Consider the following 24027-nt stretch of genomic DNA (forward strand, 5'->3'; position numbering starts at 1 on the left):
TGTAACGCATTCAAAAAACAACACTTCCCAAAATGAGCTAACATTTGAAACCACAGAATTCAAACAGACTCGGAGTTAAAAGGAATTCCTTTAGGAGAACACAAATCTTACCAAATGCTGATAACATGTGTAGAGAATCAAGACAATGGAAACAATGGGCCATAAAACAGAATAATGGTTATAGAATGGAATCATTTGCATATCAAGAGACGTCTGATTAAAATATTTAGGTGTTTTCTTGATTTTACTTTCTAGTCTAAAAGGGTTGCTTTGAAAAGCGTGACTTGTTTGCTAATGTGGCACTGTGTGTTTCCCAGTGTGAGTGTGTCTGTGGGAGAAGTCGGGGGTTTAAGATGTTTTCACCTTGCTTTGTTTATCACAGGTGATCACTGATATCAGATACTATCTTACTCACAACAGGAGAGAACATGTGAGTCATCTAAACTTAGACAATACTGTCTGCAGGGGATGACTGGAGATCACAAGGGCTGTGTGGGGGGGATTTACTGAGTAAAACTTACGTTGTTGGTGTCAAAGGTCAAAGGATGTGGACATCTCTTTGCGCCCATCCAGAACGGAAGTCCAGAGCTTGTTACCTAGAGAGGACCAGAGTGAAAAGGAGAGGAGAAAAAGGGGTTAAACATATTCTTTACTTTTAATGTTTGTAATATAATATTTATTTCTGTTTATTTTATATGTAAATTATACATATTACATGTGTATGTAGGATCAGTTACTGTTTTTACGATGAATACTTTTTCAATATATATATTTTAGATGTTACTTATTATTAGATGTTTGTTCTTTTTAAAATGTTTTAATATACAAATTAATTGTTAAAGATTCTATATAGTTTTCCTGTTATATTTATTGCATGTGTACAGAGTCTCAATTCCATTTTAAATATATATATACTTTTTATATTATTGTTTTGTAAAAAAAAAAAAATATATATATTATTTAATAAATATATTATTTAATTTACTTTTCATTATTATTATAGGGTTGTCTATGTTTAAAATGAAAACTATTTTTGTCTATCGTTATAATTGTTGTTTATTTTAAAATATAAATATTTTGTCAAAGACGCTATATATTTGGATCCAGTAAGCAAGACTGAGAGACGTCTACATGTGTTGTGGGCCAAATGGATGCCCTGTTTTCACTTGTCACATGCTGATGTGAAGTGGACGTGATTGGTCACCATAAAGCCCATGTCTCCAAACCTTTTGCTCAGACAGACAGAATGAGTTTATCATGTGTGTGTGTGTGTGTGTGTTTGTGTGGGGGGTTCAATATAATTAGTCTTTTAACAAAAAACAGAAGGGGCTGTTCAAAAAAGCGAAAACAGACCAAAAGATCAGTAACACAAAGGTTATTCCACTGGTTTAACAGAAAGAATTGTGTGTGTATTCATCTTTACTGCCATCTTTCTGCACTCCAGGAAAGGCATCCAAGTAATAATGAGAAACTGTTATGTCAACCTCAACCAAACCTCAGGGGAACTGCATGATTTTTTTTTTTTAGTACATCCATGCAAAATGGATCGTGCACAAACCCTCAAACTGAACTGTGGTCTACATTCCCATTTCAAATCTGCAACTTCTGGTTTTGCAATGGTTTTATCTGGACATGCAAGATAAAGGACATCAGAGTTTCAAAACTCTCTTCTTGTCCTATCACCCCTCCTCTGGATGCATGTTTATCTCAGTGTGCAGGCACGGATGCTATGGATTAGACATTTCTCCACATCCATACTTTGCATAATCGTAGACGCACAGACTCCCAGTAAAAAAAGATCAATTGTACTTTTACTCTGTCAGTAAGACTAAATTAGAATCTCATATTTAGAAAGAAAATATTGGAACATGCTGCCAATCTCAGGATGAAGACGTTTGTTAATGTAAATAATTTAATTTAAACTTTATCATGCCATATAAACCTGTACTGACCTCTCACTGTTGTTCAGGGCCCACTGTTGTAATAGACAACAGTGCCACCTGCTGGTGCAAAGTGAAACTAACTCAATCAACCCCAAAAACAATGCCTTTGTAGACAAATTATTAAAATACTAGTAGGCAATTAATTAATCATTTAGCATTTTACTGTAAAGATTTTAGGTGAATCTCATGAAAACTGTCAAAACATATATGGGTCTAATTTCAAACATTGGAATAAAATAAAATAAAATAAAATAAAAATCTATAAAATAATAATAAAAAATGAAATAAAAATTGGCTTAAAGACCATTAGGAATGATAGGAATGTTTTGCACCTTTTTGTCATAAAAATCTATAATTAAAAAAATACAAATCTAACGTATACATACATATATGTTTTCCCTTAAGACTTTCTGGTAATAATAATTTTAGAGAATAAACTAACTCCGATATTGTAAAAAACTGTCATAATGGTAAAACTACAATGGTTCTTAAAATAGGTTTCATGAAATTGACCTTATTAGTGACATCCCCCCTAGACTTCATACTGTGACTGGTGTATACACTGGTCTCTGTGTTACCTGGTCACGGGGAAAGCAGTGTAGCAGTTGTTTAATGTGGTTGTTGTAGAGCGTTTCCCACTGTCTGCGAGCCCAGCTGACACAATCAGCCCAGTTCTGAGGCCATTCCTCGCCCAGACTCCTATAGACACCCTCCAGTATTTCCACAGCCTCCACATCCCCACGTGCAACTGTGCCATCAACAAATGTTGTGTCACTGCACAGATGGAGAAAAAAGGTCGAGCAATATATCAGTACAGGAGTATTATTCAAATTATTTACATCAATTGTTAAGGTTAAATTTGATATGGCACCAAAATGATCATTAACCAAAACTTAAACAATTAAAAACACTTCCAGTTGGGTGGGGTGCTTCCTTGCCTTCACTCACAGGCTGCAATTTGCCAACAGCCAAGAGGAAGTAGTTGAGATTGAGGTAGTTATGCTGCTGCCTTGCCTTCACAGTATCTGCCTACAGCACACAGCACCTCAACTTCCTGCACACTCGCCTCTCTATAAACATCCTTCACTTCAGATGGAAAAGAGATCTGACACTTGCTGCAGGAAGACCAGGAGGAAGCCAGGGGTTGAACTAATTATGAATAGCTGAGCCTGTATACTTGAAGGAGTATAATATTGAAACAGAATCTGGATATCTGCATCTGCTTCTAACAAACAGCAGAGCCCCTTCACCCTATATTCCCTCTCTCCTAGACTATTAACTAGTTAAATTGTATTCATCTATACCTGAGAAAGTTGTTAACATTCTCTGCCGTTTGTTTGAAAAGTCCCTCAAACTGGTCTCTGGCCCACTGAAAATGACAAACAATTGATTTGTGAATCACATACAGTACAGTCATAGCTTCAAGTATGGTAGAAATACAACCGCTGCATTAAAATTGTCACTGTCACTGTGCTGTCACTGTTTTTTATGTCTGTCTCAAATAATAATGGTGTTTAATTACTATTATATTGCATTTAAAGTCGGAGACAACAATACTGCAGTACACACTTGGATTGTATTGTCTTGTATTGTCTTTTGGTGTGGATGCAAATATTTCCAGTTATCTTTATACTTATTGTTGGTGTAAATAAATGTTTAATCAACATTTCTAATAACACAGGTTTATTTTCAATTGGAATGGCTTCTTGAAGGGCTGCAAAATTGCCAGACTGATATGTTTGCAATCAAGTAATCTTTTGACGTTTACAAATGCCTTCTGACCTGAAGCGTGTGCTCTATACGGTGAGGGAAGTTCTTGAGTGTGCAGATGGGAATGGCTTTCTGTCCTCCAGATGTGGAGGGTCCGTATGATTCAGTCAGATGTGGTACCACCACCAAAGTGTGGCCTTTACTACCGAGGGTTCCTCCCTCCAGCATAGGCTTTTTGTTTCGCACACAGCATTGATCAAGATAGACACCTAATGTATAGGAGAAATAAAATGTCACACACATATTTACAAGTTTGCATAGTCTTTTTGGGTCAGCTAAAACACTGTTGGTGCATCTTAAAACCGTGTAAAGGTTAAACTCACGTGCATCCACATTATCCAGCGCCGCTGCTACACCATCAAGCTTGCTGTAAAATGAATGTGTGTAGACCTCCTCCGTCTCAGGACACACACGGTTCTGGTGAGCGGTGATGTTCATGTAGGGGTTCATTTCTTTAACAGACTCTGCTGCCACCTCAGACTTCAGTCTCTGAGATACACAGAACAAGTACATGTAAATGCAGTACATTTTACCACAGTTGAGGGTTAAATTAGGCACAACATGAAGTGAACGTGGCTCATCCAGTCAGATTTCAGGTTCTGTTCTAGACTACAGTCACTGATATCTTTGTGTAATCACTTCATTTTGTAAATTGAAAAAAGTCTTGTAGCTGTTCTGTGCTGTTGTTTTGTGTCAACTCATCTTACCCCAATGTCCTTAGAGTGGAAAAGAAACTGTCGATTCAGATTTGATCGCTCAATAGAGTCCATGTCAGTCACCGTGATCTTCCCGGCCTCTCCCGCACCCAGACCAATCAGAGCGAAGTTCTTCAGCAGCTCACAACCAATTGCTCCAGCTCCGACCTGATCGTAGACAAAGACATTTTCATGAGAATTTAAGAAATATAAAATTATTAATCTATGAGACTGAGAGGTGGTTCAGGATTTTAAATTTTACATTTATTGTTGTTATGAAAGATGATGTTTGTGATGTTTTTGAAAAAAGTCTCTTCTGCTCACCAAGGCTGCAATTATTTGATGAAAATTATAGTAAAAACAGCAAAATATTTGTACAATTTAAAATAACGTAATACACTTTAAAATACATTTTCAGCATCATTACTCCAGTCTTCAGTGTCACATGATCCTTCAGAAATCATTCTAATATGCTGATCTGCTGCTCAAGAAACATTTCTGATTATTACCAATTTATATATTACCTATATATTACCAAATATATATATATATATATATATATACACACTTTATTGTATCTTAGATAAATACAAATATTTTGTTCAAACAAATTTAAGACCCAAAACATTTTAACTGTGTATTATCAAAATAAGTCTTCTTTAATAGAATAAAACTTACATGAGCAAACTGTTTTAAAATGAAGAAATACACAATAACAACATTCCAAAGTAACAAACCAAAAAATCCTGCCTCCCAAAAATCTGAAATATTTGAAATATACAATGACACATCATTAGTGCTCAACAGGACAGGTCTGTTCACTGTTCTTCATAACAGATCAACAGTAAGATCCAACAGAGATTACTGAAACACAAATCAGGGTAATGTCCTCACCTGCTGGTGAAACAGAAGAGATACACTCACCAGAAAATAGTTCTGTTTCTTCAGTTTGTCTTGAAAAGCAGATCCAAACACAGCAATCTGCCCATCATATCGACTGTCTCTCTACAGCACAGAAGATAAAGATCACATCATGTGAAATATGTAAAGTGCTCAGTTGATTATTTGCATTAGAAACAAGACTTTCCCATTTTCTAAACACTGAGTATGAACTGGCTTGTAGCTTACAGGAGCACAGGCGTCTTCAGAAAGGACTCCGTCGTTCTCCTGAGGAAGGCATTCCAGGGCATCAAAGTACAGCCACTGTCTGAGAGGAGTGAATTTACCACTGCATGCCTGAAGGATTTCATACAAAATATAGTCATTAACAAATGATACCATGGTCTCAAACTCAACTAAGTGCTGCCAGAATTAAATGTTAAATGATTAAGCTCACCTTCACCACCTCCTGAGCGGCCAGACCGCCGATGAAGGCACTGACAGGCGCCAGATCACCGCTGGCAACAAAAGATAACTGCCTTACAGCATCTTCATCAAGATCACCAAACGTTGCATCTGTGCAAAGCTCTTTTGTGATAGTAACCAGCACTTCAGCATCAGCCTTTAGAAAGCAGAAAAACACAGAGATGAACTACTACACATGGGTGTAAAATATGCTGAAGAATCTGACAATGAAAATTCAACGTATTTATTATGGTGCAACAAATTCTAATTCTACTCTTAAGTGCTTCTTTCTCATTCAAAATACAATTCCTGACCTATTTTCAGTAGTAAAAATACATTTTCTGTCTGTTTTTGTTTGACAATTCTGTAAACAGTTTTTCCAGTTTTGAATACATTTATAGACTTACTTTAAAAATACTTATTTAGCATAAAAGTTTTGTTGGACTGACCTGGGACCTAGGATGGGGTGCCCGGCTGTACTTCTGAGTGAATCTATGCAAGGCCTGGAAGCCCAGATGCAGAGACAGGTGTCTTTGTATCTTGCCATAGTCTGTCATCTCCACAAGCCCAGGGTCTCTAATCAATTCATTTAGAGCCTCATTCAGAGGTTTCTGCGAGAATTAAAACATCAACTCAAATGGCGTGCCTTGCTTTAATGCCATACATAGACACACTTCCAGGTTTCAAAAAATGCTAGCATTTTAAAATAATTAATTATTCCATATTATGCAGTCAAGAATCCTCACTATGTCATGGCCGATACTTACAAAGCTGAGGATTTCAGGCTGTTTCACTTCAGTTGCCACTCCACCCTTCACATACTCAGAAAAGTTTGAAGTGTCACAAATACTAAAGGAGTAGCTGTCTGAAAGCATTAAAATATATTGTTATTGACCGATTTGCATTGCTATTGACATCTGCTTGACATTGTCTATCAATGATCAGCTCTAAATGTTTTCCATATATTTGATCATATGAAACCTACCTCTCACTTTGATCTCAATGGGGCCGTAACTATTGAGTTCAGTCATGCCTTGAATCTCAGAGAAATTCACAAACATGCCATCGGTGAACTCGTGGCTTTCCTCATCTGTGCATGTCACGATGCCTGGATTGCCCTGTGACGGCAAAGAACACGTTTTCAGCTCAAATTCATTTTAGGATGGTAAGAATAGTATTAGAAATTAAGAAATGTTGACTCAGAAGGGGTGGTAGCAAGGCTGAAACAAGCATTGTTTGCAATTCCATTTGGCAACTCTAGAAAATTACATAGGAACTAAAAATAAATTATGTCATGTTACAAATCTATAAGACTATGTTCATGTTAGATGAAATTCACAGATAAAGATATTTCTAATGAAATCTGAAAGACTTCTTTCCTTCCATTGAATGTCCATCCGCTTCATGAAGTTCATTAAGAAATTATAAACATAATAAACATCAATCCGTTTAATTCAAGTCTCCTGTAAAGGCACACTCCCTTTTTGCTCAACAGACTTAATTTAGGTTTTTATTCACATTTAAATGTTAAATATGGTAAACAGAATCTCAAGAATGCTTGCCTGATTCCTTTTTTTTTATTATTATGGATTCTTATGGATTAGTTTAGCTGGATTCGATATTAAATGAAGGAACAGAAATCTCTCAGATTTCATGAAAAAACATGTGAAACATAAATGAAAGTGAAAATGTGATTTTTGTTCTGTGTCACCTTGCTGATGTGAGCAATCATAGCCGATACTGGAGTCTCTCCGTTTGTGTCTATGACCTCAAATGATTTGCCAAAGTCACAAAACAGCTGCCTGTGAAACAAACAAACAACAAATCAGAATCGAATCCAGTGCTATTTTAACCAGCTTCACATACTTTGCTGATTTGTCAAATGCAGCCTACCCACAAAGCCCTCTGGTGTCAGCCACAATAAACTTTATATTGTTTGAATGACAAAACGCTCCCATGCGTAGCTGCTCTTCTAAAGGTGAATTTGTGAGCACCACCACCTATTGGGATAAACACGTTAAATATGACTAAGCATAAAAATCGGTTAAAAAATCTTTATTGCACATGCATATGAGTCCAACATTATAACTCACCTGGAACTTACTGAGGAAGTCTTCATCGAGTTTGTTAGTCCAGGAAGACACTCGAACGTAGACATTCAGACTAGAGAGCTGCTTCTCAGAGCATAAAGCCCTGTTCTGACCCAGATCAGCCTCCTTTAAGTAAAACTACAGAGAGAATTTCAAGTAAAAGTTCACATAAATGACTATCATTTGTGAAAGACACACCAAAACACCTGAATAAATAATTTCACTGTTCAAAACAGCAGCTCGGACCATCTTTACAACATCATCGTTAGTGGTTAATAAATGATGACAGAATATTTCTTTTGGTGGAGTATTGTTTTAATAGCAGTAATAGGACTGATTACCTGAGAGGACAGATCTCTCCACTCCACCACACCCTCATCCTGAATGGTGACCGATCGAACTCCAGCCAGGATCACATTCTTGGCAATCTCCACACCAAGACCTCGCATTCCAGCAATGAGGACATCAGCCTTTCCCATGCGACGCATTGCATCATGGTCAATCACGTACCTGTTGTGAGATGAAAAATTGAACCATGCTTAAAATAAATGCATTTCAGTACTTGAAACTTTTGAACTGTCAATGCTGCCATTTTCAACTGATATATTTTGAGCGAGAGAATAAAAAGAACATTTGATCTAAATTAAATCAAGCATTCATTAAATATAACAAATATGCTGTCAATGCTACCATGATGTATTCTTTGCACTTTGCATATTTAAATAATATATGGAAAATTTGCATATAATGTATTAGTAATCTAGTAAACAAAATAGCATGCAAATTATTTTAACTATGCAAAAACAAAAAAAACTTGTACTTTTGCTTGGGTTTTTCTCTGAAAAATACCAGGAAGTAAAGGTGGGGCATAACTATTCATACAGTAATGCTGTCTTGGAAAATACATGATAGGAATTCCTTTAACTAAGTAACCTGAGCTCAGAAAGACAATTTAACATTAAAATTATAGCTGAAACAACAAACTATTTTTCATTTATTTTGAATTTTTTTAACAAAGGAAACAGAAAAACTGTGAAATATATTTTAATATCTAAATTAAACTGTAATAAATGCAACACAGATTTTAATCTACTGAAAATGTAATTCAAGTGATTGCATTCAGTTACAACAGCGGTTAATTAAAGTTAATGAAGTAAAAATTATTACTAGAAGTGAAAGTATGAATACTCATATGCTTTACAACCCTGTGCAGCAGTATTACTGGCAATTACATTTCTAAAGATACATTTCCGAGAAATAGAAAGCACAAATAAGTAGACATTTAAGGGAAACCCAAGATGCAGATAAGAAAAGCAGAAAATAATATTTTAAATACACTTACAGTTGTCGAGAATATAATCCCTCGTCAATATCAGCTTGAGCCATTTTCTGTAAGAATGACAAATCATTGTCAGTGCTGTCCTTTACAAAGAAGTACAGCAATAGTATCAGATGTTAATAGCAAGGTCATTCCTGATTTCCTAATTCAAGTATGGTAGGCTATTTTCACGTTACATTTAATACTGTACTATTAATATGTTGCATGTTTACAAGGTACTTTTTTGCAGTGGTGGCTCTTTTTTAAAAAGAAGTTACCAGTTCAACACCTTGGTAAACATAATCAATGAAAGGCATTGAGAGTTTTCAAGGATATTGTACATTAGCGAACAACAAGCGACCAGTGATGAATTTATAAATATGGACACCGTATAATTAACTGTTATTAGCTAATATTGACAAAAATTGTCAAAGAGAAGGCAATATTTTGAGTAACATTTACCTTTCAGTGCAGTTTGGCGTTTGGTTCGTTCCTGTGTCAGAACAGAAAGTGATGTGATTCAGAGGAAAGGGTTTCACTTTCGTTTCGATTATTGTGTAACTTTCGGTCCTCTCTCTCACATACGGCCATATCGAGTGAAAGGCAATTATTATTATTATTATTATTACTATTATTTTGCTGTATCTTTAACAACTTCCTGTCGGACGCTGAGATTCTTCAGGTAAGGCCAACACTGTTGGTGAGTTATGCACGAGCAGATCACCGCAGAAAACCACAAGGTGGCGCTGCGAATCCAAGCCGGAAATAACAGCATTAGCTTCAGTGACTGGGCACCAAACGACCCGGAATTTGTCTCAAATTGGTCAGATAAGATCACTCAATATTTGTTAAAGATTAAAGATTCAAATGTTGTTAAAGTTCCACTCTGTCGTTTATCAGGTCTAAAAAAATGTCCAAATCGCTGCTAATGAATATGTTCTAATCATTTTCCATCACGTGACACCTGTTACTTTTTTCAGCGCTTACCTGAATTAACCATTTACAATAGTTTGTGATTTCAAAAATACATACAAAAAAATATTTTTAAGTTAAATTAATAAAGTTACACTGTTGTATATTTTGCTGATCTAAAATATATATATATGATAAAATGTATATTTCTTTTTTTATCATTTATTTAGAAATTCTCAATTTTAAATAATAATAAAAAATAAACATAAAAATAAATAAATCAATGAACTGATTAAGTGACAAAATAATGCACGTAGCTTAAACCTTGGAATTAAAAATAACTGTAAGCAAAACCACTAAGAGTAAGAATTTACAGTGTGATTTGTTTTATTAAAAATAATAATCATAATACAGTACTATCACCAACTATATTAAGCAGTTTTCCTAAATATTTAATTTTAAAATTGTAGTTTGGCTACGAAGGCATGTAAATGTATAAATCAACAGATATTAAAGATACATTTTTGGTTTCTTCCCATAGTTAATGTGATCAACAATCTTTGAACGTGAACTTGAGGTAAACTGATTTTATTCATCTGACTAAAGCAGACAAACACAGCTGAACACACCTCAAGACTCAATGGGTTAATTACTCATATATGTTTAACCTAATTTATATGTCGTATTAATATATATATATATATATAGAGAGAGAGAGAGAGAGAGAGAGAGAGAGAGAGATTGTGTATGGACATGTTGGCAGAATTTAACTAATGAAAATATAACATTTTAACTCAACACTCAAATGAACAAACAAATGCAGTATGCCAACAGTACAGTCAATTTTTGAGACATTATTATTGCGCCGCATGGTGGCATAATACAGTCATAATACAGTACTGACATTAACAAGCAGTAGTCTCAAAATCCTTATCTTAAAACTACTGTTTGGTTATGATCAATTTTATTTGGTATTTATATTTATTTAGGAAAAAAATGCTTAAGGGAAACTGATTTCTGAATAATTCAAGAATAATTTGATGTTTTCAAATAAAAAGTGTCTTTATTAACAAGAATACAAATAAATACATTATTTATACGTACATTTGTTCAGCTGAAAATCATAATTTTGATGGCATAATCTTTACAATAATAACTTTACAAGTAAAGTATTCCTTCATTTGTTTCAGAAACTTCTGGTCTCGGACCCCATATATCAAAGGACTCAGTAATCTTGGCATAATACTTGTGATTAGATAATTAAAGAAAGTGATCTTTGTTCTGTCAACAGGAAAAAAAGGTGTGAGAATTAAATCCAAAACAGGGGCGATGTAGGAAAGCATGCAAAGAAGTAACTGGACCCCATGCAATAGTATTGTTCTCCGAGCCTTATTTGCTGAACCCTTTGAAACAGCCTTTTTGGCAGTGAAAAGGACTTTGCAGTAAGTATAGATGAGAATTATCCACACCAGTGACATATAAATGACTTGTGAAACAGTGGTGCGATCCTTGTGGGCTTTGGAATGGAATAAACTGAATGGATAGCAAAGTACAAGAGAGCTGAAAAAAGATATGGGCTGGATTAAGAGTAGAATAATGATATCTGCCAGAGAAGGTATAACTCCTATTAGCCACAGCAAACATATAAAAATGTAAGTCCTTTGTGGTGTGCAAATCTGAGCATGATGCAGTGGTTTACAGATAGCAATGAACCGCTCTATTGCCATACCAGCCAGATTCAATGGAGTGATCATAAAGGTGGTTGTACCGATCACCAACAATGTGCAACACAATGAAGCATTCACAAGTGGTGAAATGTAGGTCAACACATATAAAGTCACTGATAGGCATATCATGAGCATGTCATTGATTACCAGGTGAATGTATAAAATGTATCTGGAGTCTCTTGAAAACATTGGATTGGAGAAGAAAGTCACCACTAGCATTCCATTAATGAAATTAATGACAAGACCGAGAGAAACAATCACAATGTTTTTAGCAAGAGCTTCTTCATAACTATCCACAAACCAGACCGTTGAGTTCATTTTCCAGTTCTTTACCAGCAAGGATCTGGAACGGGAAGAGGAGAGAGTGGTTAAAAAAAATCACCTACTACAATCTTATCATAGTCTCTTTTTTTTTTGAGAAGTCTTATAGATTTACCTTGAACAGAAGAACTGGTTCTGGATGGTGGGCAGTCTGAAGCTCACATGAGTTTTAATGAGCTACTGTATGTTATTTATGGTTTGTGGAAAGGGCAGAGATCATGAATATTAAACACGATGGTCATAGCCAAAGGGACATTTTAAGTTAAGTCTATTCAAATATTTGCAATGCAAATACTGCACTCTCTGCATTGCCACAAGAGGCCTTAAAGCATTATTAAAGGATTAGTTCACTTCCAGAATAAAAATGTCTAGAGTATTTATTCTCCCCCATGTCATCCAAGATGTCTTCCTTTCTTAAATCACAAAGAAATTAATGTTTCTAACAAAAATATTATACGATTTTCAAACTTAAATGGTGGCAAGCGGGTTGAAGGTCCAAATTGCAGTTTCAACGCAGCTTCAAAGGTCTCCACATGATCCCAGGTGAGGAATAAGGGTCTTATCTGGCAAAACGGTCTGTAATTTTATCGTTTATCAAGGAATGAGAGAAGACCCTTATTTCTCAGCTGGGATCATGTAGATCCCTTTAAAGCAATACTGAACTACACCAGCTACACCAGGAAATGACTAACACTAAACCTGCTGGAAAAAAAAAAACAGCATAAACCAGCATGAATTCCATACTGGTCCAGGCTTATTTATGCTGGTTTATAGTTGTAGGTTGTAGTTGCGCTTGTTGCATCTTCAGTGATTCTGCTTGGTAACTTAGTAAGTGTCATCACTAATGGTCAATCCTGTTAAGTGAATTTACTTTATTTCAGTGCAACACTGCTTTGGTGTTACCTTTACCCTATTACTCTATGGAGTAAAAAATAATAATAATAATTTGCTGTGCCATTAAACATGTAACCCTGCATCATATGTTTTCTTCTTCTTCTTTTTTTTTAAATTATTTATTAAAATATTTGTGTCCAGCCAGAAGAGAGTCCCACGGTGAAGGATTCATGGAGACGAAACGTAAACAGGTATTGATTATAACAGAGTCAGATAGGTTTGATGGTGGATGACACAGGGACATCGATGGCAGCACGGATCGGTGAGTTGGTGAGTTGAGAGCGTTGGTGAGAGATGATGATGAATCCACAGAACGACGAACAGGAATGAAGACACAAGGATGAAAACTTGAGCAGAGGAGACACAGACGTGAAACACGGAGGACCTCAAACAACGATCTGACAAACAATAGGCTAAAGACGGGGTGTTAAGTAAGCCATTGGAATAGGCTGCAGCTGATCATCATGATCAGCGGCAACGTCCACATGAAGCAATCAACATGACGTAACCTGAGACGAGCAGGAAACAGTGCATTCATGAACCGTGACAGTACCCCTCCTCCTAAGGACGTCTCCTGGCGTCCCCAGACTCTCTTACCTGTCAATTGTAATCATCGATAAGAGAGTGATCCAGGATGTCTTTAGCAGGCACCCAACTTCTCTCCTCCGGACCGTAACCTTCCCAGTCCACCAAGTACTGCAAACCGCGTCCCCTCCGTCTTGAGTCCAGAATGCGATTGACCAAATAAGTAGGTTCCCCATCTACGAGTTAATCCACACTTTTTGACCCATGATGTATACGGGAGGCTTAGACCGGTGGCGGTTGGCTTAAGCCTTGGTGCGAGCCCCCACTTGGAGTAGAGTCTCGCGGGCTCTAGTCCAAGTGCGGTGACACCTCTAGACAAAGGCGTGAATGGAGGGGACCGTGACTTCGGTTTCCAGACTGGGAAAAATTGGTTGCTGGTATCCTAAACTACACTCAAACAGAGTTGGCCCCGTAGCTGATACAGTTAATGTATTGTGGGTGTACTCCACCAAAGACAATTGTTGGCTCAAGGAGGAAGGATTCTTGGAGACAAGACATCGCAACGCCCTTTCCAAATCTTGGTTGGTTCTCTCGGTTTGACCATTGCTCTGGGGATGAAACCCTGAGGACAGATTTACAGTCGCTCCCAGCAACCTACAAAATTCTCTACAAAATTTGGATACAAATTTGGGTCCCCTGTCGGAAAAACCACTTCTGTCGGGAGGCCATGTAAGCAAAAGATGAGATCTACGAAGGTCAATTACTCCAAGATGATATAGAATGAAGTTGCCAGTCCACTTTGGGGTTGTGGCAGTGGAGCCAGGGGTGTCCAAGAACTATGGGTGCAAGGGGAGAGTCGAGGATGTAGAAGAAGGTGATCTCAGTGTGGTTGCCTGATGTGATAAGGGTGATGTCTTCAGTGGTGAGTGAGATTGACAGGAAGTTTTTGACCATTGAGGGCATGAACAGTGATTCGGTGAGTGAGGGGTTTGAGAGAAACCAGAAGTTTGTGTGCAAGTGCATGGTCCATGAAATTACATTCAGCCCTGGAGTCCAGAAGGGCTTGACAGTCGTGGGATCATTCTGACCATCTCAGTCTTACCGGAAGGAGCGTAGATGATGATGATGATGAGGTCTTCTCAGAGGAGATCCCACCCAATAGTAGCCTCATACTTACTACTGGGCTTGGCCTTTTACCGAACAGATGTAGGCGTGATGACAAGTCATAATAATAAAATTAACAGTAGACAACAGGAGCAAATGCAACATAAACACAGAAACAAGAGCAAATGATACCAAACCAGGAACTGACTGAAGCAGGAGGCTTAAATAAACAGAAACTATGGAAACTAACAAGTGGAGTAAAAATAAGAACAATTTCCTGGCTCCTGTCATACCTTCATTTGACTGGAAGTAGAGAGGGGTCACTATGGACATTACGGTCATCAGGGCTTAACAGGGGGCACTCTCTTGATCTGCAGCTATGTAGCCCTATACACAGCATTACATTTTTCAACAGTTTTAGCTATAGTAGCTCTTCTGTGCGATCAGCCAAAACATGCTTTGGCCAAATCACTGCATACTGGGGCCAGTTGCATAAACATAGCCACTACAGTATGTCATAAGAACTAGTTTGACCAACCAGAAGTTGGCCAAGGGGTAACCAGTCTTGAGTTTAAATTCAAATTAGACCAGTCTACCTTTTTGTAATCCACTTTAAAAAGTTGTGACCAGTTTTGATGAAAAAAAATTAGATGACTAGCTTTTTGAGACTAATCTAAGCAGTTTGTGCAACTGGCCCCTGGGAACACCCTACAACACTTGGACACGTTTTCACTCAGTCTTATAGTCATCACTATTTGGCCCTTGTCAAAGTCACTTTCGTACTTCTAACAAGAAATTCAAGAAATACAAAGTTCTGTCATGAAACTCTGGATGCATGCCAACAGGTTCTAAGCAAGCGGCAACCTCCCTATCTCTCTCGTTAAGCCAAGGAGAGAAATTACTAAAACTGCAATTCATCGACTGGGAGTCAATCCTATAGACTTCCCATGTTAAAATGCGCAACTTTACAGCAGAAAAAAACGTTTACAGCCTGGTTCAAAAAATGAATTTGGTCTATATAATAATAATAATAATAATAATTCCTTAAATTTATATAGCGCTTTTCTAGGCATTCAAAGTGCTTTACATTGTCAGGGGGTCCATCTCCTAATCCACCAGTGTGCAGCATCCACATGGATGATGCGACGGCAGCCATATTGCGCCAGAATGGCCACCACACACCAGCTTACTGGTGGAGAGGAGACAGAGTGAAAAAAGACATCCTGGGATTTTTCTGACCACAGAGAGTCAGGACCTCGGTTTAACGTCTCATCCGAAGGACGGCTATAGCTAATTTTTCCTTTAATGACAACTGTAAGGTGGGTAAATTTTTTTTACAGCTCATTTGTTTAAATACAGCAATATTAAGCCTAAAAGTTCTGCATACTTAAGGACACGGACACTTGAGTGACAGGTGGATTACCGCTCATGACACTGCTGTCAACTTAGGTGGGCATGGTTTCAGCAACCAGCTCCTGCCTTTTTGCCCATTTTTGATGATCCTGGAGTAACGCTCGTTGACGTGCTGCCAAGATGGTGACGGCCCATTCCACCCACTTTGAGCTTCAAAAACACTGTTCAGAAAACCACGGGTGACATCACGGACACTACATCCATGTTTTTATACAGTCTATGGTTCTAACACAATCTGAAATAAACACAACATTATTCACATGGTGCAGCTGATTGGTTTCTTTTTGCATCAGCAGCCAATGAGCTTGGTGCTCACCATTCCAATACTTGTCTAGTGCTTGCTGTAGCAGTTGCAGTACACTTTTAGAAACCCTCCACCTTCCCCAGCTCCACCTGTATAGATCTGTAGTGTCATGATTTAATAGATGTTATACAGAGGTGGGTAGTAACGAGTTACATTTGCTTCGTTACATTTACTTGAGTATATTTTTTGGGTAACTAACTAATACTTTTGCAGTATATTTAAAGATGGTTTCTTTTACTCTTACTTTAGTAAATCTTTTGTACATTTTAACTTCGTTACTGTGGGTGACTCTCCTCTTCTTACTTTATCTTAATGCAATACAAGTTATAAATGTTTCAGTTTATCTCAAACTTCATCTACTTTTCTCTGGGCAATGAGCGATGCCCATTCGCGAATGATTCAATTTCTTGAGTCAATTCTGTTCAAAAGCTTGATCAAACCAGTTGACAAACCAGTGAATTAGTTTGTGAATCAGTTTGAATGATTCGTTCAGTTCCCTGCCGCGCGCACTGAGTTGTCTGAAGCGGTTCTCACTCAGAGTTGTAACAGAAAGTTTAAGAACATCAAGAGCGTTGAAGACGTGGCATTGGATCTACAGTAAATTGAAAGCAAATCTACAAAAGATATTGTTTGCTAGCATTGAAGATCTTTATTAGATGAACACATGTGCTGTCTACGGCTACTTTCTATTACAGTACAAGATACTACTATGACATTAGTTTGTTGAATATAATGTATCATTTTTACATTAAATAAGCTGTCACAGAGTATGAAATTAATACCCTCCAAAACTGTGCTAGCTCTGTTCCAGGAGGAAGCCTTTGCCTAGACACAATTAATATTGATATTTCCACAATGTTTACACTTGCAGAAATATAAACTTGTTTATATTTTGCAGAACAGATGGAAGAAGATTCCGATCACCGTGATTTTGCCAAGTAAGACATGTTCCTGGATCAACATCTTTTGATGATCCTGGATCAACACTATTGTCCAAAAATATAGACTAAACCCAATCCCTACCCTTAAACCTAACCCTACCCAAATGATAGCTGATCAACAAGGGTGTAGAAGCACCTAACCCTAATTTTAAGCCTAATACAGATATTTCCTGTAAAGTTATATATCAATTCTGATTGGTTGATTGGAAAGTTGTTCCAGGATCAACAAGGATGTTGATCCAGGAACATGTTGTACTTGGTGAAATCACACTCACCGAAGATCCGTCAATGTGGATTTGGTTCGTTATGTTCAGATGTTCGGTAACTTTGCGTTCATGTGAGGAGTTTTCACTCTTCTCAGTGACAGAGGTTATTCATACATACATAATACATAATATATTTAAAAATATAATTCAATCCAGATTTCAGAGTCATAAATCATTCTAATATATTGATTAATTACCAGCCCTGGAAACAGTTTTGCTGATTAATATTTTTTGGGAACCTGAGACAAAGCTAAAAAAAGAACATCACTGATAGTAAATCAACATATTGGAATGATTTCTGAATCATTATGTGACACTAAAGGCTGATATATATATATATATATATATATATATATATATATATATATATATATATATATATATATATATATATACGCACACACATACATACATACATTAGATAAATTCTGTCTTTATATCTAAATAAAAATAGACTATAGACATACAGTATATGATCCAAAGTAACTAGAAACTAACTACTTAGTAGTTTTTTTTTTATCCGATACTTTTTTACTCTTACTCGAGTAAGTATAAGTATTCAGACTAATACATTTAATTTTACTTGAGTAAATATTTCTACAAGTACTTTTAATTTTATGTGAGTACTGTACAGCTTTAGGGTACTCTACCCACCTCTGATGTTATATATATGCAGTGTTTTTTCATCTATGCTAGATAGTGTATCAAATCTATTCTGCCAAGATCAAATCCAATAGCATTGCCATGTATATTACCATGCTAAACTCTATTTAATTATTAAAAACTATTTTTCTTAAAACTATAGTTTGCTTATAAAACTATTTTAATTGAAAATTTTAATATAAAACGCCTACTGTTCATGATAAAGACACAAATATGTTTGCTGTTGTGAATCCATAATAGGCCCATATCATTTTTATAATTTATATAATTAACAACACCTGCATGAACTAGCGTGTAAATGATTTCATACAGTACATCCACCAAAAATCATCAAACACCTGCTGATTAAAAGACACTGATAATGGATCAGTGAAGTTCACGTTTCACGTTTGAAGTGTGAAACAGATACGTGTCAGATACAAATGCGATTAATGTATAACTAAGAACATTTAATCAATGTTCTACAAAGTGTTTTGGGCCACAGTTTCTGTTCTCGCTGATGATTTCAAATAAAACAAATCTCATAATCAATTTAAAATATAAATGCAAAAAAAAATTTTTTAATACAAAAATCTAATTTCTAATATTTCTAAATAAATGTAGTAAAAATTATAATTTTGATGGCACAATCTTTACAATAATAATTTTACAAGCAAAATATTCCTTCATTTGTTTCAGAAACCTCTGGTCTCGGACCCCATAAATCAAAGGACTCAGTAATCTTGGCATAATATTTGTGATTAGATAATTAAAGAAAGTGATCTTTGTTCTGTGAACAGGAAAAAAAGGAGAGACAAACATATCCATAACAGGGGTGATATAGGAAAGCATGCAAAGAAGTAACTGGACACCATGCAACAATATCGTACTCCGAGCCTTATTTGCTGAACCTTTTGAGGTTGCCTTTCCGGCAGTGAACATGACTCTGCAATAAGTATAAATGAGAATTATCCACACCAGTGACATACAGAGGACTTGAGAAGCAGTGATGCGATCCTTGTGGTGTTTTGTCGGGAACAAACTAAATGTGTAGCAAAGCACAGTAGACCTGAAGAGAGATATGGGCTGGACAATGAGTAGAATAATGATATCTGCCAGAGAGGGCATGGCTCCTACAAACCAAATCAAACATATAAAGATGTGGGTTCGTTGAGGTGTGCAAATCTGAACGTGATGCAGTGGTTTACAGATAGCAATAAAACGCTCTACCGCCATACCAGCCAGATTCAATGGAGTGATCATAAAGGTGGTTGTACCAAGAAAAACCAATGTGTAACACAATGATGCATTTACAAGTTGGGAAGCATAGGTCAACACATATATAGTCACTGATAGGCATATCATGAGCATGTCATTGATTACCAGGTGAATGTATAAAATGTATCTGGAGTCTCTTGAAAACATTGGATTGGAGAAGAAAGTCACCACTAGCATTCCATTAATGAAATTAATGACAAGACCGAGAGAAACAATCACAATGTTTTTGGCAAGAGCTTCTTCATAACTATCCACAAACCAGACGGTCGAGTTCATTTTCCAGTTCTTTATGACCGAGGGTCTGGAAGAGAATGAGGAGAAAGGGGTTAAAATTCAAGCCTATTCATTTTGAGATGTCTTGTAGATAGACTTACCTTGAGCAGAAGAACCAGCTCTGGATTGTGTATTTCAGTCTGAAGCTCATGTATTATTTATGGTTTGTGGAAAGGGCAGAGATTATGAATATTAAACATGGTGGTCATTGCCCAGGGGTCACTTGATTAGCCTATTCAAACAGTTACTGTTAATTTCATAACAGTGCAGTATTTGCAAGGGGAAAAACAAGCATCGAACTGAATACAAATATTCTGTGCAATTTCTTGAAAAGCAATGCCAAAATCACAGGTTTTTCTGCGAAAACTCACATTCAGCATTATGTTTAGCATTGCTGTGCTGCTGGGTACCATGCCTAATACTACTAAGCTGACCTAAGTTTAGGATCAAAACTACAATAATAATAATCAAAGGTTCAGAACTCAAAATAATGCAGATGGGTATCAAGGGGCAGTGTTAGTATTATAATAGGTGTAACTATTTACCTATTGGATGTTTATTATTAAGTGAATTATATAATATTAATATTTCAATATTGTGATACTGTGCTCATCTTCAGCCTACTATAATGTTAAAATTGCATCGATAAAACCTTTGAAATGATGATGTAATTTGTACTAGGACTTCTCATGGTGACCACACGGGGGCAGTATATCTTGTTTAGATTAAACAGAGTTATATGTTGTGTAATGGTTTACATTTGAAGCAGACTGAATTGAACACTTTGCACTGAAAAGAAGGTTAGTAAAAATACTTAAATATTAAAAAATAAAATAAAATTAGAACACTTAAAAAACATATGAACCAAAAACTAAGACTAGAGATATATTTAATAAATCAAATTAATTAGATCACCTAGGGAAATTTAAATACAACAAATGAAATACAATGCTATCTGGCATTAAACAATACAGTTTGTGGTGACAAATGCAGAAGGGAGATTGCCCTTTGCAATTTTTTAAAAAGAGTGTTGCCTATATTTAATTTCTCTTTTTTTTTCTTTTGTTGATAATTGCATTTGCTCTTCAAGCATGATTTTAATTTTACTTTGTATAACATATCTTTGCACTGTTTAAACTGCACATAGCTTAGCTGAAACATTTTGGTAAAACAAATGTAGAGGAATTTTGAGATTGTTGGGGCAGTGTACAGTTAATTATGGTCTGTCTGTATGCTGCAGGTTTGAATTTAAACACTTACACTTCCTTATTTTCAAGATGTGCCATTTTAACACATGGAGCCATTATGTTATATTAAATCAAGGAAAACATTTAATGCTAAATTTTTCACAATAATAAATGACAACTAAAAAACACTTAATTTATGGCATGACAATGTTGCAGTACATTTGATTTAATTGAACATCAGTGTTGCAAAACATTAATCTGGTACATGAAGAATTGCATGCTTTATGTAACATAGCCACTAGTGACATGTTTTTATGAAACATCTAATGTGTTGACCTTTTTTCTCATTGACTGGTTGATTCAACTTTTACAATGAATATTCTGCATGTAAAAAGCCTCTTCATGTGTTTGTAAAAAAGTTTATCACGAACACCATAAATCAGGGGAGTAAGCAGTCGTGGTATTATATTTGTTAAAAGATAATTTAAAAAGGTTAGTCTTGCCCGATCAGCTGGTATAAGTGGGACAAACGTCTTGTCTATGATAGCAGTAATGTAGGACATCATACAGAGCAGAAGCTGTGCTCCATGTAACAGGATTGTGCTTTGAGCCTTTTTTGCTGAGGATTTATCAGTGGAGGCCCTTCTGGCTGCAACCAGCACTTGACAATATGTGAATACAAGAATTAACCACACAACAGATGAGTAAAGGCCATTCATAAATCTGATGTGTATTTCATGATATTGTGTGGAATACAGAATTGATGCACTACAAGAGGCAGTTGTTGTAAAAACAGATAAAGGACGAACAATTGAAAGGATAATCAAGTCAGTCAATCCAGGTATGACTCCTACACCCCAAATCAGAGAGATGAGTATGTATGTCCTGCGCACTGTGCAGATCTGATGGTGATGCAGTGGTTTGCAGATGGCAATGTAACGCTCAACAGCCATACCAGCCAAAGTCAGAGGAGTGTTCTTATGAGCAGTTGCAGTTACTATTAGAAGTGTAGCACAGAATGGGAGAGGTACATTTTGCCACGCATAAGCCATCACACTTAGACTTACACTGAAAAAAACCATGAGCATATCATTGATAACCAAGTGAATATATAATATGTACCGTGGGTCATTGTAGAAAACGGAACTCCTGAAAAATGTCAATACAAACATTCCATTTATGGACATAATTATGATCCCAAGAAGAACAATGGTAAAATTCTTTGCAAAAGCATCTGCATATTTTTCTTGTACGCTGTAAAGAAACATTGTAGAGTTCATCGTCCTCATGGGCCGGTGTAAAATTTACTTCTTATTATAAGTGATAATACTTTTCTTGGGAAAAAAGAGTTTCGTTGTTGTTTTCTTCCTTCTAGTGATCTTGATGACTGTCAAAAGCACATGAAGCTCGAATATGATCTTCTTTGTCCAGAATATTTTTCACGTTTTTCATCTCATAGAAAATAATAGGGAGAAATGTTTAGCAAGTTAACAGTTATAAGCTATAATGAATATACTGTAAAAAATGTAAACAAAAAAATAAAATAAGACATTGTTGAAAGAGTGAACTTACCTCTTCAGTTTGCTTAGTAAATAGTTTTGACTCCAGAAGGAAACAGACCAGTTTATATACTAATTTGAGATGTAAATGAGGGGAGTAAAAAGACCACAAAAAAGGGAGGGAGGGAAGAAAGGAGAGAGAGCGAGTTTAATTACAGAATATTGCTCTCCTGGTGTAAATACATACATGCCAACACACATACAGACAGACGGGTGGATGGACCGACGGACGGACGGATAGACAGATGGACAGACAAACAGACAGACAGATGGACAGACAGACAGACAGACAGACAGATGGACAGACAGACAGACAGACAGACAGACAGATGGACGGACAGACAGACACACAGACAGATATAGGAATCTCACTGGAAACATGCCTGAGGAAGCATTTCTGCAAAATTATATTACATTGCTTCTTGCACATTTTGCAACACCTTCAGCATCAGTGAGTGGCACTAAAAGCACCGTCAGTTTTATATGAAATATATGAACATGTATCTGGCAATATTTTCTAATGCTGGTAGCAGCCAATTTGGCAACTAAATGTTTATGTTACCAGCCATTTGTAACTTTTACTAGCCAAAAAAAAAAACTTTTAGAAAGGACTGCTAAGATTTCAGTACATTGCTTATGAAATCTGATTCTGAACAAGTAAATAAACACATTAAAGCATGAAGTGATCAGCTGTTTCCTCCAGCCTTTGTTGAAGTCACATTATGTACAAATACATACATCTGTGACATCTGATTTGGGTTTGAGTTTTGTTTTAATTATTGTTATTTTTTTTTTTTACTGTTTCCAGTTCAGCTTCGTGTATTTGTCTTACTGTTACAAATGTTTTTTGAATTGCCTTCAGGTGTCACACCTGTGTCTAGGTTGTGGTGGAAAAATTCATTTAACATTGCTTCTGTATACCTATATAAGCATGTGTTTTCTTTTCTTTACTGTGTGGGTTCAGAAGGGTGACACCTGGGGGGGGGGGGGGGGGGGAACAGATGTCTGAGAATGACCTGAGGGGGTCATTGGGCCATATAGTGGGGGGACGATGTCTGAGGATGACCTGACTATATTTTTATATTTATTGTTATATATGCTTATTTCCCCTTTCAGTTTTTGTATCGCTTTACCTAGTTAATGATTTGTATAATTATGTTAGTATTTGCTATCCTACCATATATTTTGTAAACAAACATCTGACAATTGTGCCAATAAAATTTTTATTTTATTATTTATGCCCATGTTTGATGATAAATGAGCATGTTGTGTTTATATTTACGAATGAAACTATGTGAATGATTAATTTCTCAATAAATACTTTATAATTATGGTCCATTAATTAGCTGAAATAAAATTAAATATGTTAAATTTAAACTGCGTTCCAACAAAAATTCCAGTCAGCATATTTAAAGCTTTATTGGCATGTCGAGCATTTACAGTAGGCATATTACATATTACACCTAATATTATAATGAGCAACATTAATGAAGAGTGGAGCTGTTCTCGCTGTTAAGCGCT

General features: G+C 36.2%; 4 protein-coding genes across 4 annotated transcripts in view; all 4 read right to left on the minus strand.

Annotated features, from left to right (window-relative positions):
• uba7 (ubiquitin-like modifier activating enzyme 7) overlaps window positions 1–9900 on the minus strand; it is a 42624-nt gene extending 32724 nt beyond the window's left edge. The window contains exons 1-18 of the mRNA XM_052558224.1: window positions 9623–9900; window positions 9185–9231; window positions 8184–8352; window positions 7846–7980; window positions 7646–7752; window positions 7464–7554; window positions 6738–6870; window positions 6520–6617; window positions 6202–6363; window positions 5745–5909; window positions 5537–5644; window positions 5333–5413; window positions 4421–4576; window positions 4037–4202; window positions 3726–3922; window positions 3248–3312; window positions 2522–2717; window positions 522–596 (exon numbers count right to left, since the gene is read on the minus strand). Of these exons, the coding sequence (XP_052414184.1) occupies window positions 522–596; window positions 2522–2717; window positions 3248–3312; window positions 3726–3922; window positions 4037–4202; window positions 4421–4576; window positions 5333–5413; window positions 5537–5644; window positions 5745–5909; window positions 6202–6363; window positions 6520–6617; window positions 6738–6870; window positions 7464–7554; window positions 7646–7752; window positions 7846–7980; window positions 8184–8352; window positions 9185–9228 (2148 nt within the window). The 5' untranslated portion in view covers window positions 9229–9231; window positions 9623–9900. The remainder of the gene's footprint in view (window positions 1–521; window positions 597–2521; window positions 2718–3247; window positions 3313–3725; window positions 3923–4036; window positions 4203–4420; window positions 4577–5332; window positions 5414–5536; window positions 5645–5744; window positions 5910–6201; window positions 6364–6519; window positions 6618–6737; window positions 6871–7463; window positions 7555–7645; window positions 7753–7845; window positions 7981–8183; window positions 8353–9184; window positions 9232–9622) is intronic.
• A 1293-nt stretch (window positions 9901–11193) lies between these two features.
• LOC127960284 (odorant receptor 131-2-like) lies at window positions 11194–12117 on the minus strand. Its single transcript, XM_052559923.1, has one exon. The coding sequence runs from the start codon at window positions 12115–12117 to the stop codon at window positions 11194–11196; it is 924 nt and encodes a 307-aa protein (XP_052415883.1).
• Window positions 12118–18839: 6722 nt separating this feature from the next.
• On the minus strand, window positions 18840–19763 carry LOC127958996 (odorant receptor 131-2-like). The gene has a single exon (XM_052557994.1). It carries the CDS (start codon window positions 19761–19763, stop codon window positions 18840–18842), a length of 924 nt encoding a protein of 307 aa, XP_052413954.1.
• Window positions 19764–21291: 1528 nt separating this feature from the next.
• LOC127959041 (odorant receptor 131-2-like) lies at window positions 21292–22236 on the minus strand. Its single transcript, XM_052558039.1, has one exon. It carries the CDS (start codon window positions 22234–22236, stop codon window positions 21292–21294), a length of 945 nt encoding a protein of 314 aa, XP_052413999.1.
• Between the last annotated feature and the right edge of the window lie 1791 nt (window positions 22237–24027).

This window comes from Carassius gibelio, chromosome B6 (genome assembly GCF_023724105.1).
Source record: "Carassius gibelio isolate Cgi1373 ecotype wild population from Czech Republic chromosome B6, carGib1.2-hapl.c, whole genome shotgun sequence".
Lineage (NCBI taxonomy): Eukaryota > Metazoa > Chordata > Actinopteri > Cypriniformes > Cyprinidae > Carassius > Carassius gibelio.